Genomic DNA, 15,588 nt, shown 5'->3' with positions numbered 1-15,588 from the left:
GTATAAATTCTTGTAAAATATTTCAAAAAATTTAAGAATTTCATCTGAGCCATTTTCTGTTTTTTTTGGCAATAGGATTACGGATCTTGTAGATCGAATTATCCGCCTGTTGTTTACATAATCTATATGCCAAGAGTTCATGCCAAGAGTTTAATAGATTTGCCTCCCACTTCATAATATTTCTGTTTAGTAAATATAAACTTTTTCTGTATTTCTTGCATGTACAAATCATTTATTTCTTCCTGAGAAACGAACCATGGTGAAAAAAGAGATTTCTCTTTGTGGGAATAAAAATGGGAATAAATACGACCAGAAGGATTAAGATCTCTCCAGACATCCATTATCCCCAGCTCTTTCATGATCACATTCATTTTCTTACTTATAGGCTTGTATTGACTTAAAAAACTCCCAGAAGAATCCAATCTAGGATTCAACCTAACATAAGTCCCCTCCACCCCTCCACAAATTGTAATCCCATGTGAATTAGTAGCCATTATATCAAATATATGTTTATAAAAAGACCAATCTGATCCTGGAGGAGCATATACATTGAGAAGAGTTAATAAGAAGCCCATACATTTCCTGTAATCATGACATATCTACCCTCTTTGTCTATGATAGTCCTCCGACATTCATTATTACACACCTTGTATAGGTGAAAACACTAGCGTCAGAAAACTATTAAAATGGCTGAACCCATTTCCATAATTTCGTGCTGATGTCCAAAATTCAAAATTCAAAAATCCAAAAATTCAACTTAATAGAATCAATGACCGGGGTACCATCTAAGGGCGTTTTCACACCTGAAAGTCCACACCAAGATCCAAACCAAAGTTCATGTTTTGATACATTTGGTAAGTTTTGGTTTGGTTTTATATTGCAATTATGCGAGCGCACTAAAGAATTTTACATGACATACTTGCATCCTGTTGTCATCATCTACAGTATGTGGGCTGCATCTTGACATTGGTTTGTAAACGGACATGCGTCTGACGTCAGCGTGTTGTCAATTCGGCGGGTAACTTTGACAAGAATGAATGAACAGACGCATATCATTGCCACTATACTGTTATTATTACGGCATTACTACCTGCAGCACCAACTATACTCGGCTAGTTCAAATTCGCCAAATGAACGTCCTCGTTGTGGAAACATTTTATCGCCGCCGGCAGGAAAGGAGGAGAAGATTGCAAGCAGTCCTACGAGAACCACCGGAACTTCCTGTAAATGGTCTGAAAGTCTGAACCATACAGAAAATGCTTTCAAAGACGCTACCTCTTTTCATCTGACTAAATTTCTTCTGTTTGGTCCGGACCGTGGTTTCACACCTGTAATTTTGATTCGGATCAAACTTAAAAGTCCGAGAATCCGGACCAAACAAGGTAGGTGTGAAAGGGCCCTAAAAGATTGGAGCTTTTCCTTGTAGCTTGGCTTGTCTCTGGTGCGACCTCGTTCTGCTTTCTGACCAGCCGTGCGCCAGGTGAGACGTTGAATTCGCTCCATCAGTGTCCCAGGGGGCTGAATGACAGTGATGGGAAGTCCCCTGTCAGCTAAATCCTTCGTCGCTTCTTCCACAGTGTTGTATACCCGGATCGCATCTGGAAAAAACACCCGTAGCTTGGCCGGGAAGAGGGTTTGGAACTTGATCATCTTCTCCTCCAGTAGCTTCTTTGCTTCAGTGTTTTCCTTGCGCTTTCTAAGTACGTCAGGGGCATAATCGTGATCAGTGTTCACTCTCCTGTCCTGCCAGACCAAACCCTTCTTCCTCCCCGCAGTTTTCAAAATTTCCTTTCTATAACTGAGAAAGATTTGACAACATGATTGATCTCGGCGGGGTGTTTTCTGGCGGCCGTGGAGCGAGCGCCTGATGTGCTCTCTCAATCTGGGAAAAAGGGATAGCGATGTTTCCAATTCAAGTTTCTCCTTCAGCATATCCTCGACAAAAGCAATCATCGATGGCGAATTGCCCTCCGCCCCCTCCATGACCCCGTAAATCCAGATGTTGTTCCGTCGCGAACGGCCTTCTTGGTCTGTTATCCTCTCTTCTAACTGCGTCTGAAGTTTCAGAACCGCCGCAATTATTCTTTCGGTGTTTTGCGATCTCTCCTCCAAGCCCATGGTTCGTTCCTCGGCTTCTTCTAATCTGTCATTGGTTTTTTGGATGTCCTCTTTAATGTCTTTTAGCTGTCCTCTTTAATGTCTTTTAGCTGATCAGAATTGTCTCTCCTAAAATCACGCAACTCGTGGGGAATCATAGCCAGGCTGACGGTCTCTTCAGGTTCGCCGGCGCCCTTTCCTCTCCAGTACAGTATCATCCGGGCAGACATTTAATGGCGACTTTGCGTTTTGCCCCCGTGCTTCTCTCTCTAATTTCTATTGCAGTTGCTTCTTTTGTTTTAGCCTAGTATGTACTTGAGCCCCCTCTTCCATGTCGGCGATAATGGTAATTCGAATTTGTTTCTTGTATTTTGGGGCTAAATTTTATCACTTTGTCGGAGAGCTAATCTTTCAAGCTGCCATCAGTTTGATGACGTCACCAGAAGTGTATATTTTTAATTCTATATTTAATATATAAATGTCCCTTCTTCAGGACCTGTGGGACAGTCCTTGAGGCACTAACAGTTTACAGGCGAAAGAAAATAAAGTCAGTTCTAATATATATAGTCAACATTGATAATATTAATAAATGTTTCTTGATTTGTGAAGGATAATGTGACGCTAAAGACTGGAGTATTTGCTGCTGAAAATTCAGCTTTGCCATCACTCGAATAAATTATATCTTAAAACATTTGAAAATAGAAAACAGTTATTTTAAATTGTAATAATATTTAACAATGTTACTGTATTTTTGATGAAATATATGCAACCTTTATGAGCACAAGAGACTTCTTTCAAAAAAAATGTTTTTACTCGTACATTCACATGCTTCAGAGTTGAGAATTACAGTCAGGAGATCTAGATTTTAAAGGAAGCGTTTTCCAGCAGTGGATCTGGTTTACTGCCTTAAGTCAGGATTTAAAGGATTAGTTCACACAAAAATGACAAATCTGTGATCATTTGCTCACTCTCATGTCGTTCCAAACCCATAAGTCTTTCTTCTTCTTTTTTTCTATGGAAACCTAAAAGCAGACATTTTGAATAATTATACTAGCCACTCATTTCTATTCAATTATGTGGACTTTCAAACTGGAAAGAGGAAGTGAAAAAAAACCAGTAGCATATTCATCTGATTTGTGAACAATTCAGAATGTGGATGAATTAATTCATATTAAAAAAAAAAGACTCAAAATGATACGTTTATAACTGGACATTTTTACTTGTCCCACATATGTCAAAGAGAGCTAGGGCAGATTTCAAGATTTTCAGTAAATAATGACTTCAATTGGGTCCATGCAAGACATAAAACTACGACTATCCAAGACTTTCAATTCAGCACACGTCACATTGTTTCCTTACAAAAATAAGAATTTCATTGTACCAAGTACATATGACAATAAAGATCTTGAACTTGAACTTTTAGAATATATGTGTCAGTTCCCATTCATTGCAATTGCATGAAAAAAACAAACAAACAAAAAAAAAACACCAGCATAATTCTCTGAACTTTTCCTGAGGTTTGAGTTTTCTATTCGAAGAAGAACTTTTAAAAGTCTCAGAAATATTGCAATGCAAATACTGCCCTCTTGTGGACTCCTACTGCGGACTGTGAAAAAAAACTCTCTCTTTCTGAGTGGAACATTTTATAATATACAAGCATTAAAAGCTTATATAACTATCAATTGTACATAGTTATGTATCGTTTTTACAGAGGAAAACTGCCAAGCAACAGATCAGTGTGAACTCATTGACATCAGATCTATTTTCTTCCAGTTTCTATTTTTGGCTGTTTACTGAGGAATGGAGAGAAAGAGGTGATGAGAGAGCTTCATGACTCAAAGAAAATTGACTCATGACTGTAAGAAAGGTTATGCAGTTTTGATGCAAACGAGGCACAAAGTACAGCAAAGAGCTGAATGTCAACAGATTTTCTTACGTCTGCCTCTTTTTATCATATTGCAAGAACAGAACGCTCTGTACATGTGAGGAGATGGTGAAAAGGCCAAAGAATGTTGTCAACATCAAGAACTGCAAGTACATGATTCTTCTGACAATCATTTAATACATTCCAGATGGGTTTATTATAAGTTGAGAAAACACTTAATGCAACAGTCACACTGTGGAGATTTATTGGTGAGAAAATTTCATCTTAAATTTACCCAGACAATATGAGTGAATGATTGCAAAATAAGCATGGAAAAGATATAGAATTTAACAGGGAAAAGGTATTTTCAGCTAAATTATCCCAACATTAAGACCAATATTTTATGCGAAAACAGAAGGTGATTGTAGCAACAAAAAGCAAGAAGAAGATCTGAGTTCAGAAGATTTGCTTCATTTACATGTTAAATATGTCATATTGTCAAATCATTGGAAATGCACATGGCACGATAAAAGCATAAATCTAAATAAATGTATTTGCCATTTCAATAAGCAATGTTTGACAGACAGTTAATTAAGCTGCCAGACATGTTTTTTTTTTTTTTTTTTCCAACACCCATTATCAAAGTAAAGCACGGAGACATACGGCTGCCTTATAACATATTTAGCCAATGGGGAAACAATTGCTTAAATCTTTGGAACGGTTAGGCAAGAGCAAAAATTTTGCATTTAGAGCTGGTGAAAGGCCAGAAACTTAAGTAAGGACGGACAAAACTAGAAAGGTTTCGCTTGAAAAAAAAACTTCTGTATCAAACCAACATCATGATACTCACTTATCAGAAAATAATATGGGCACAAAGGTCACTACCTTTGTGCCCATATTATTTTCTGATAAGTGAGTATCATGATGCTGGTTTGATACAGAAGTTTTTTTTTCAAGCGAAACCTTTCTAAACACACTCTGACTAATCTGAACATCAATATATGACAGATGTTTAACATCTTTCAATAACCAATGTGAAAAATTATTTAATTCTAAGTAGATACATGTAGCACCATTTGTCCCTGTGATTTGTCCCTTTGATCAAGTATACAACCTTGCTTCATGTGGATACAAAGCCGTCTATACCCAAGAGCCATTTCTTTATGTGTGAGATGTGGCACAATTATTTTTTTTTGTTACTTTGTAACTAAAAACTTTTGTACACTAAGACAAACAAATGATAAATATCTGGTCACTTGGATCTCACAAAAAAATATTTCAACCCAAAACCAAAAGATAAAAACTGGAAATTATTCTCATAATACAAACATACACAGTAATAAAACACAGTATACAGTATTATAATACAATAAAAATTATTTTCATTCAAATGTAATAAATATAATTCGTTTTTTAATACTATAAAATCGTAAAGTATAAGTTAAATATTTAAAATAATATAAAATGCAAATAATACATATCAATATATCACACTACTGTATAAATTGAGAATTAATTGACATGAAAACAATGTCACGGTGAAAAGAAACAAATTTTCCTTATGCAAATTTATTTTCTTTTGATTTTGGGTTAAAATACGACTCAGACATGCCCCTTGCACAAATTAACACAGTCATCTTATCGTGGCTAAATTGGTGTTAACGAAGATCACACATGCATCATTCAGTATAACATTAGAGTAACACTCATGCATCCTAATAAGACAGTTCGACTACACTTGGTGTTTCAGGAAATCTGGTCCTGATTACTAAAACATTTATAGACATAGCGAAGATTGTTTTTTTATTTCTCACTCTGAAATCCAAAAAGTGGTTCAATATCTGCTTCTACACAATATGCCCCCAAAAGATAATCATATCTGAAATATGTATGTGTGTATACTATAATTATTATTATTGTTACAACACATAAACATGGTTGTTGTATTGAGTGTATGACTGTAAATTCATTATAGTGCAAAGTAGTCATTTTTGAAACGCAACAGAAATGTGAAAAGGAGAGAAAGAATGAGGCAGAAAGAAATAAGCGAGAGAGAAAATGTGTATGAAGGTGTAAAGCAAGAGGTGTTCAGTCCAGAGGCACCTCTCTCAGATTTGTTGGGTCAGCTGTAACTGTGGCCAGTTTGGACTCTTTCATCTTATCTAGGCCAAACATCAGGTCCAGTTGAGTCACGGGCCTCAGCTGCGTGCCGTCCAAATGCCTGAGGACACACCAGAGGACACCAGGGACAAAATCAGTGACATGAGTTTTGCTAGATTTTAGTGAGTTATATACATTTACATTCACTCCTACATTTATAAATAGCACTTCAAAATGCTTAAGAATATCTTGAATTGTTTCTCTTTTAACAAAACATGAAGATGAACCAGCTGAGCAACTACATTGTATAGGACTTTTTTTGCATTGTGACATTATTTACCTTGGAAAAAATATTTAAATTCACCATGAAATCATAATGAACAATTCTTGTTTTTTTCTTTAATGGAATCTTATAGTATTTATTATGAATTATTTATCCGTGCACATCTTTTTTTTTTTATTCTCATGCCCTCGTAATCTTTAATCAAAATAACTTTCCCTCCCTCTTGCAGCTTCATCTCTTCTCTTCTTTGATGAAACGTTTACTGGTGTGAGGACGGGACAACCTGTCACTCACATGAGATCCACCAATAGCAAACCACAACCATCTAACGATCCAATCAATGTCAAAATCAAGTCCCGTCCTACATTTGTTCTTGTTCGAGAAGCTGTTTCACTCGGATATATAAAATAATAGGGACAATCGCACCATTTGTTTCATGCCAACTTTAAATTACATTATATTTAACACATTTACACAGCATTTCAAAACTCACAAGAATACCTTGGTTTGTTTCTCTTCTAACAAATCAGGAAGATGAACCAGCTACTTGAGATTAATGGGATAGATTTCTCCAGATATTATAGACCTCTTTGGTTTGGATGTGATGTGAGAGCTGCATTTTGTGCACACAAATAAAATGCTAACATTGTGTGTGTATTATACAAGCATCTTAGACATACTCTTCCTCTTCATCCAGCTGGAACTGTTGTGCGATCTGTTTCATCTGCTGTTTGCGGACATAGTCTCTGACGCGGTACATGGCGGCGTCCCTGCACAGCTCTTTCAGATCACTGCCGGAGTAGCCCTCGGTTTGCCCCGCTATTTCCTTCAGGTTAATCGCGTTACTTAACTGATGAAAAACAAAGATTCAAATAAAATTATTTATATATACACACAGAACCATCCAAAAGTTTTGTGGTCAGTTTTTTTTATTAAGCAAGGGTGCACTAAATTGATCAAAAGTGTCAGTAAAGACATTTATAATAACTTTTATTGATCAAAGAATCCTAAAAAAATTTCAGTTTCCACAAAAATATTAAGCCTGTTGATAATAATAAGAGATGCTTCTTGAGCACCAAATCATATTAGAATGATTTTTAAATTGATGAAATGCAGCCTTGGTGAGCATAAAATACTTCTGTAACATTACAATAAGGTCTCATTTGTTAACATTAATTAATGCCTAAACTAACATGAACTAGCAATGAGCAATATATTTTTATAACATTTATTAACCTTTATTAATTTCATGTTAGTTCACAGTAAACAACTTCTGATCTAAAACATTTTTATTGGTATTGAAATAATAAAAAAGGGGCCAATCCTAAAATAGCTAAATATTTAGTGGTCTTTTAATGGTCTTAACCATTTTAATCACAAATCATGGTCTTAACCATTTTAATCACAAATCACTGGTCAGGAAATTAGCAAGAATTGCACAAATACTGTAGATTAAGTAATTTAGCACATAATAGCCTAGCCCTTTGTTTTCTTTAAATTCTTAAGCCGTGTGGGTAAACGTGCAGACTTTTTTTTTTTTACAGGAAGAGTCCGTGTTGTTCTACTCAATGTTAATGGCTTCAAGCAGTTTATCAGCAGTTGAAAAATGTCTCCCAGTTTGTTTGAGTTTAATGTGAGACGAAATATTCACTATAGGGTTCTAATCTTTGCTCTGACCAGGCCAAAATATGAGCCTGATGGACTTGTTCTCAAGCCACTTCTTGGTTGTATTTTTGTCAATTTTGGCAGGAGCATTGTCTTGTTGAAAAATAACATCTGATCATTCCTCTTTAGATAACAACTTTTCATGGGAAGAAAGCTAGCAATATTCTCCTGAACTCCAAAGCATTAAATGTCTTTTCACAATGAAGTAGCTTATCAATACCAGCAGCTAAAAAGTCTCCCACACAATGACACTCTTCCTCCATTCTTCACTGTGATAGAGATGCCTTTATTAATATATTTCTCAGATGCTTTCTTTTGAAGACACCGCTTTGGAGCATAACCATGCAACTCGTGTTTCATTATGATCCATCACTCCACACACACACAACTTCCCATATTCTGCCAAAAACTTCATTCAGTCTTTGATGTTTTTTTTTTTTTTTTGAGATAGCAATGGCTTTTTAAGTAGTTAAGTTAACTAATGTTAACAAATAAAATCTTATTGTAAAGTGTAACCAAGATTTCTTTCAAAAACATTTAAAACATTTTTTTACTGACCACAAACATTTGAATGGTAGTGTAAATATACGTAAATATATGCCACTTCACCTTTAAAATAAGCAATATATTTAAACAGACAAAATATTTTTGTGCAGAAGAGAAGAGCTTCATGTCTTACGTTTTCACCAGACAGAATAAGTCTAAGGATTTCTTCTCTTTGAGCTGCATTCTGAAAATGGACCAAAAACAATTCAGTTTTGTCCTGATTAAGATGTGCAATTAACAAAAACAGAATATAAAGGTGTGTGTGTTGATCATACTCACAGGCAGGCCTACATGGAAGGCAGTAGGCATTCTGCGCAGTATTGCTGCATCCACATCCTGTGGTCTGTTAGTAGCTCCCATCACCATTACCTGAACATTGACATACACTTTTACTTTCTGTCACATTTTATATGATAGAAAGTGTTATTCCTAACACTTTTAAAGAAATCCTATGACCTATGAAACCTACATGTACGTGACGTGTGTTACCTGACTGTTTTGTGCTGTGTCTAGTCCATCCCACAGACTCATGAACTGGGCCTTCATCATAGCGGTGGCCTCATGGTCCATACTGGAACGATTCCTCAGGAATGAATCTGAGACAAGAGACAAATTTTATGTAGATATACATTTCATAATGCACACTATGAAATCAACACAAAATCAAAATAAATTTAAATTATATTTAGCATGAGGAAAATTAAATGTAGACCTACATATGAAGAGTTCAGATGCAAAAGCCTCTAAGTGCCATCTGAAATTTTCTTCTAGAATGATCATTTTTATCAAGCTCGTATATTTAAGTTCAAGAATTTCACTTAAATGGCAATGCAAATTGCCTAGAGGCTTTTGCATCTGAACTCTTCATATATAGAATCGTTAAAAAAGTTTGGGGTCAGTCAGATTGTTTTGTGTTTTTGAAAGACGACCTTTAATGCTCAACAAGTCTGCATTTATTTTATCAAAAATACACTAAAATAAAAAAAGTAATATTGTGAAATATTTTCTATTTTAATAAAGTATATTTTAAAATGCAATGTATTCCTTTGATGGCAAAGCTGAATTTTCAGTGCCATTACTCCAGTCTTCAGTGTCACATGATCCTTCAGAAATCATTCTAATATTATGATTTGGTGCTCAAGAAACATGTTGAATACAATTGTGTTGCTTAATATTTTGGTGAAAACCATTGTACATGTTTTTTTTTTTTTTTTGTTTTTTAGGATGTATGAATAGAAAATTTAAAAGCACTTTCAAAACAACAACATTTATTTAAAATAGAAAACTTGTTACATTATATTCAATTTAATGCAATTTAAAAACATTATTTCTTTAAAAAAAAAATCTTACTGACCCCAAACTATTAAACGGTAGTGTATATAAAATATTTCATTCATATAGTATTTAAAAATATTTATAAATTACAGTTATGTAAAATTATATACAGTTTTTTTTACATTTTAAACACAAAATTAAAGCAACTACTTTTTCAGCATCTGTAATTTAATATGCGGAACCGGCTTAAAAGAAGATAAACTATTTAATATAATTAACGTTTACTGACTGTTCAGCAAGTACACTATGATAAAACGCCTGAGAGAATGTGTGTGCAGCGTCCAGATTCTTCAGTTTCACAGATGATGGGTCACAGTACAGTATTATTCAAATGTCATCAGCATTGAAAATACAGTCGAAAACATTGCAGTCATTATGCAAATGTACATTTACCATGTTTTCCATAAAACCCATGAATAATAAACACCTGCATATCCATAGTGATTACAGACAAGCTTATCACTCTAGTAGTGCTAGAATTTATTTGGCACGTTAAACAAGCTGGCATTGTAATATTTTTCCTATCTTTCTAGAATCTCTAAATATCTGTACATTTTTAGAGCATATTCAGTGGTTACCTATTTCATCAATGAAAATGATGCAGGGCTGAATCTTGACCGCCAATGAGAATACAGCAGCAGTCAGCTTTTGCGATTCGCCGTACCACTTGTCAGTCAAAGTGGAGGCCTGAAGATTAATAAAGCGGCATCCAGATGCTTTCGCTGTTGCTTTGGCAATTAAAGTCTTTCCACATCCCGGTGGCCCATACAATAGTACACCTGGGAATCGTCAATATAAAACAATTATGAATAACATACTTCACTTTGATATTTCGCATATCCTAAAATAGGATGGAAAGCACAAACTCCAAATGCACTGACAAGTTCAGGGCCCATTCGCTTTTTCCATGACTCACCTTTGGGAGGTTGCAAGAGTTTGGAACCACAGAAGAGATGACGTTTCTGAAAAGGCAAAATGACAGTGTCTTGCAGCTCTGATATGACCTCATCTAGCCCAGCAACATCTCTCCATGTCACCTTTCAAGGAAAGGAAGAAGACATTCAGTCATATAGGCTGATATTCACTTGGAGGGGGGCCGTCAGGCCAATAGACCTTAGTCAGGTTAGACGCCATACTGAATTTAACGCTGATGAAAACATGGCTGTGAGGGAAAAGACTTACAGTCTTTACATTGGCACACACTGTAGAAAGGCTTTATTTTAAACTTTTATTACTGTTTTATGGAGTTTTTATCCAGAAAGATGTTTTGTCAGCTCAACAATTGGTAAGTTGTTAAACAACTTTCTGTCAAAAATTAAATATGGTGCTACCCTGACTAAGGCCTATGGCAGGGGTTCTCAACTCTGGCCCACGAGGTCCACTTTCCTGCAGAGTTTACTGTAGCTCCAACCTTGATCAAAATCACCTGTCTGTAACTTTCTAGGGGTGCTCATGTTCCATACCTTCATGTTGTTCCAAACCTGTAAGACTTTCGTTCATTTTCAAAACCAAAATGAAGATATTTTAATGAAATCCGAGAGATTTCTGTCCCTCCATTGACAGTCTACGCAATCACCACTTTGTCATTTCAAAATGTTCATAAAGGGATCATAAAACATCAGTTGTGGAAAACGGAAGCTCAAGCATGTTCGCTTGATGTGCAAGAACCAACGAGGTTCATTCTCGTGCGTTACACAGCACGTTTGAGCTTCCGCAAGAGGTTTGTTCTCGCAAGCAAGTAAGACTGAGCTTCAGTTTATGTTCACTATTCAATGTTTATTTGTGAATAAAAATCTAAATTTAATCTGTTCATCATATAAAGTAATCGAGTCTCTTCAGAAAATATGGACTAAACTGCTTAATTAATACGGATTAGTTTTACCATCTCTTTCTGAACAATTTGAAACAACAAAGTGGTAGTTGCGTGAACTGTCAATGCAGGGACAGAAATCGCTCAGATTTCACTTTAAATATCTTCATTTGTGTTTCAAAGATGAATGAAAGTCTTACAGGTTTGGAACGACATGAGGGTGAGTAACTGATGGCATTTGTTTTTCATTTTTTGGTGAACTAAACTAAACACTAAACAGACAATTATGTAAGCCATTCGGAGGCCACAGACGGTTGTCATTCAATGTATTGCATTAATAGAAAGCCAATTAATAATATAATGATTTTTAATACAAAGTATTTTTCCACAATTAAGTATTTTTGTGCCAGCGATCATGGGGGCAGGAACATGTGTGATGTAGCCATAAAGACTTAATAGACTGTCTCATTCTAGTGTTTAATGCTGATGAGGAGTCTAGCCAAGAAACTCCTGAAGGACTGGTCTAGGGAGGACACAGCCTCACTGGGATGCAGCTTTCCATTTGAGAAGCACATAAGTGATCCTGAAGACCTTGATTAGCTTGTTCAGGTGAGTTTGATCAAGGTTTGAGCTAAACTGCAGTAAAGTGGATCTCGAGGGCCAGAGTTGAGAACCCTTGACCTATGGTAACAATGATTACAGGTTTGCACCTTCATAGGTGTAAACAGGGAAAAAATGTCCAATCTGTCAACACAACTGACATATTCTAAATCAGCATGAATAATAATACTGAATATGAACAGTGCAAAATGACAATCAACAACATAAATAAATCATGTCTTTAAGAGCATGTCCTTTCTTCAAAATTACTGATGTAATGAGATGCACACACAGTGTGAGTTGATGATAGGTTTCCATTGATTACAACAGTATTGGTGTTTACTTTGATGCTGCGAGGATCAACAAGATGAGTGGCGATGTTCATCTCATACTCCGTCAGACTGACTCCTTCTACGCCTATCTGCTTCATCAACTGCTCTGCCTGGGGAGAGAGCAGGAGTCAATAAATAAAAACTATCAATTAAATATACAACATAATAATTCACAAGAAATAATGGTCAAGCCATTATCGCTAAAGAGTATTTTTGGTGAAAAGAATTAAATGATTTGAGTCACTGGGATGAATCAATTACAAGCCACGATGAAATAAATCCCTAGGCACTTTGAGCTACAGGCTTGCATGAAATATGATCTGTAAATTAAGTTTAATATTCACTGGAACAACATTTACAGTAACACTTATAATCAAATGCAGAACACGACCAGTAGCAAGTGGTCATTTAAAGGGTAAAAAACTTTACCCTTTTCTTGGCTTGGGATTTTTGTTTTTGTGTTGGGTCAAAAGCGTCGACCACCCATTTGATGCTGTAATATGTTGCAGCTCCAAAAATGGTCAGTCTCACCAACATCCCCACCACCTCATTCCGGGTGAGTGGGCGAAGAAGGGCGTCCCGAGGAATGTCACTCAACATCTTGGCCCGCCCCCGCTGTCAGCCCATTGGGCAAGAAGAACAAACTGGGTGTGTTGATCTAGAATACAGCACAGGTATAAATCATAGACTGTATAAATAATGAAACTTCTGTCTTGTTTCAAATTCTTATTATACACTTAAGGATCAATAAGAGTTGGATTGACTATGTAACAAATTGTAGACTTCATATCTAATTGTGTGAAAGATATTTAGACTAGAATAGTATTAATATTACTAGATTATTCATATTAATAACAGATTCAATGAATTACCTAACGACGTTAGAAAATAATATTGTTATCTTTAAAATTAAATATTTTAATTCCAATGCATGAGTAAGCCATTTCCTGAGAGATCAAAATAGAGGTGAAATTTAAAGATTATTTCAGGGACCGAAATCACGGAAACCGCAGTCGAGTGTCGCATCAGTCTCATAAGATATATTAACACCACAACACAAGTATATTTTATAAAACTCACATTTCACTGCATCACTGTAATCCTTGACTGTCGACTTGTGCAACCGCACTAAACTCGCCGTCCGGAAAAGATTACTCGAAACACAGGTTCCTCTCTGAGTTTTAAAAAATATATATTTATTGAATGCAACATGGCATGAATATTATCCCTTAGGGTGTATGAATGTGTTCTATCCAGATACAGGGTCTGCTTATTATAATATACTTCATCACTATCATAAATCGTAGAACATATTAGGTTATTGGCGTCCTGTATCAATCCAGCCATCAGTTCCTCTAAAGACCACATGAGAGCAGACTTGGCACATTCAAATAAACTAGTGCCAGAAAGAAAGACTGAACACTTTTGATTGGATCAGCCTCCATAAGCCAGAAACATGGATGCATGTAATATATTGAAGGTTAATTAAACTGGAGAATGGATGTTTGCTGGCATCAAGGAGTCATTATCTTCAAGAACAGGGACTGGTTTTGGCTGCAAGCCAGTGACTAAGCTAAGAATTGATGTGTTTGATTAGTTGCCATGGAGCTCGCATCTTCTTGTGATGGATGTAAACTGGGAGATGCATTCATCTAATTTCTTCAATCTTTCAATTAGCGGAGGAAACAATGTGCACTTAGATAGCGCAGCAAATGTTAATTCTGGTGACCCTCACGCATAAGCAACTCTTCCTTTTTAGACATTCCTGCTAGCAGAGTGTTGCTATTGGCTGCTATTCAGAAATAACATGTTTGAAATTATTGTCTTTTTTTTTAATTTTTTTATTCCAGCGTTGCCTGAGCTAAAGAAGGAAGAGGGTATATTAACAGTTTGAAATGTATTTGTAAGAAAGCATGGAATTGTATCCCCAACCCATTTTAATTTAAAGTAGGCCTACTATGAAATCAAAATTGCCCATTCTTATTTTGAGAATAATAATATTGTTATAAACTTGAATATAATTTGTTATAACTTGTTATAATTTGTTTAATTTGTGTTCTAATCAAAATAACATACTTTTGTAGCGACATCTTTTTTCTTATCTGATGATCTGATGACCTGTCACTCACATGACATCACAGCAAGACTAAAACACAATCCAATCAATTCCCGATGAACAAAATCAAGTCAATGTTGATTAAATTACAATAATTTTATTAAATTAATAACAAATTACAGATTAAAACACAGCTGATTCAGAAACACAGCAACTGCCGCATCACATAATGATGTGTCTGGCGGTGAAGTGTAGTACCACTAAAGTGCATCAACAGACCTGTTCACTTCTCAGCAACCTCTATCATCTTAGCTCGACTCCCCTCACTCCTCCGAGACTAAAAGCCTCTCCTTCCCTGACTTCAAGTCACCATTGTATTGTACGTGACTTAAAAGGATCAAGTTCCTGTGGGAAATTGCTATGGTGATTGTTCCCGTCACCCCTCTCCTCTCATGTTGAAAGCAAACACAACAGCAGTGTAGCCTACACTTTAGAGAGAGCTGGATTTCCAGAGCACCCAGTATCTAATCTTTTATTATGCTGAGAAATGAGGACAACTTTTTTTTTTTTTTTTTCTCTCTGTAATTAAAAAGCTAATCAAACTGCACGGTGAGAAAAGTGGTGCAGAGATGCAGATGATTCCATTTTCATTTAAAGTCAAGCAAATTAAAAGCAGGTTTCCTCTGTCACAGATTCATGTTTATTTTAATTTAATTAAATCCATTAAATCAATTAAAGTAAATATGTAATATTTCTCTGCTATTTAGTCTAAAACAAAAAAACAAGTCTGAAAACTTGTTTGAGTCATCTAAATGTTTTTTTTTGTTTGTTTTTTTGTTTTTTTTATGAAGATAAGGTATTCTTTATTAATAGTTTGAAATTTCAATTTAAAGTCACCAT

General features: G+C 35.6%; 1 protein-coding gene across 2 annotated transcripts; it reads right to left on the bottom strand.

Annotated features, from left to right (window-relative positions):
• Window positions 1–5,358: 5,358 nt before the first annotated feature.
• atad1a (ATPase family AAA domain containing 1a) lies at window positions 5,359–13,787 on the bottom strand. Of its 2 annotated transcripts, none has more exons than XM_079871097.1 (10): window positions 13,713–13,787; window positions 13,062–13,290; window positions 12,644–12,742; window positions 10,807–10,927; window positions 10,469–10,669; window positions 9,045–9,151; window positions 8,835–8,924; window positions 8,689–8,739; window positions 7,025–7,194; window positions 5,359–6,182 (listed from the first exon to the last, which is right to left on the bottom strand). In XM_079871097.1, exons 2-10 carry the CDS (start codon window positions 13,230–13,232, stop codon window positions 6,050–6,052), a joined length of 1,143 nt encoding a protein of 380 aa, XP_079727223.1. In that variant the 5' UTR covers window positions 13,233–13,290; window positions 13,713–13,787; the 3' UTR covers window positions 5,359–6,049. The 2 variants fall into 2 exon arrangements, with proteins under 2 accessions (XP_079727223.1, XP_079727224.1); XM_079871098.1 differs by having other exon boundaries at window positions 13,062–13,247; window positions 13,713–13,771.
• Between the last annotated feature and the right edge of the window lie 1,801 nt (window positions 13,788–15,588).

This window comes from Squalius cephalus (assembly GCF_949319135.1).
Source record: "Squalius cephalus genome assembly, chromosome: 5".
Lineage (NCBI taxonomy): Eukaryota > Metazoa > Chordata > Actinopteri > Cypriniformes > Leuciscidae > Squalius > Squalius cephalus.
Note: the sequence above shows the minus strand (reverse complement) of the source record. Positions and strands in the feature narration are given on the sequence as shown.

Bases quoted from the DNA above. Each gene is read 5' to 3' on its own strand.
- atad1a (XM_079871097.1), bottom strand. From the start codon at position 13,232: ATGTTGAGTGACATTCCTCGGGACGCCCTTCTTCGCCCACTCACCCGG. The intron at 12,743-13,061 runs GTAAAGTTTTTT...CTCTCTCCCCAG, and splicing joins AATCCCAAGCCAAGAAAAGG to GCAGAGCAGTTGATGAAGCA. The intron at 7,195-8,688 runs GTAAGACATGAA...GTTTTTCATCAG, and splicing joins TTATTCTGTCTGGTGAAAAC to TTAAGTAACGCGATTAACCT.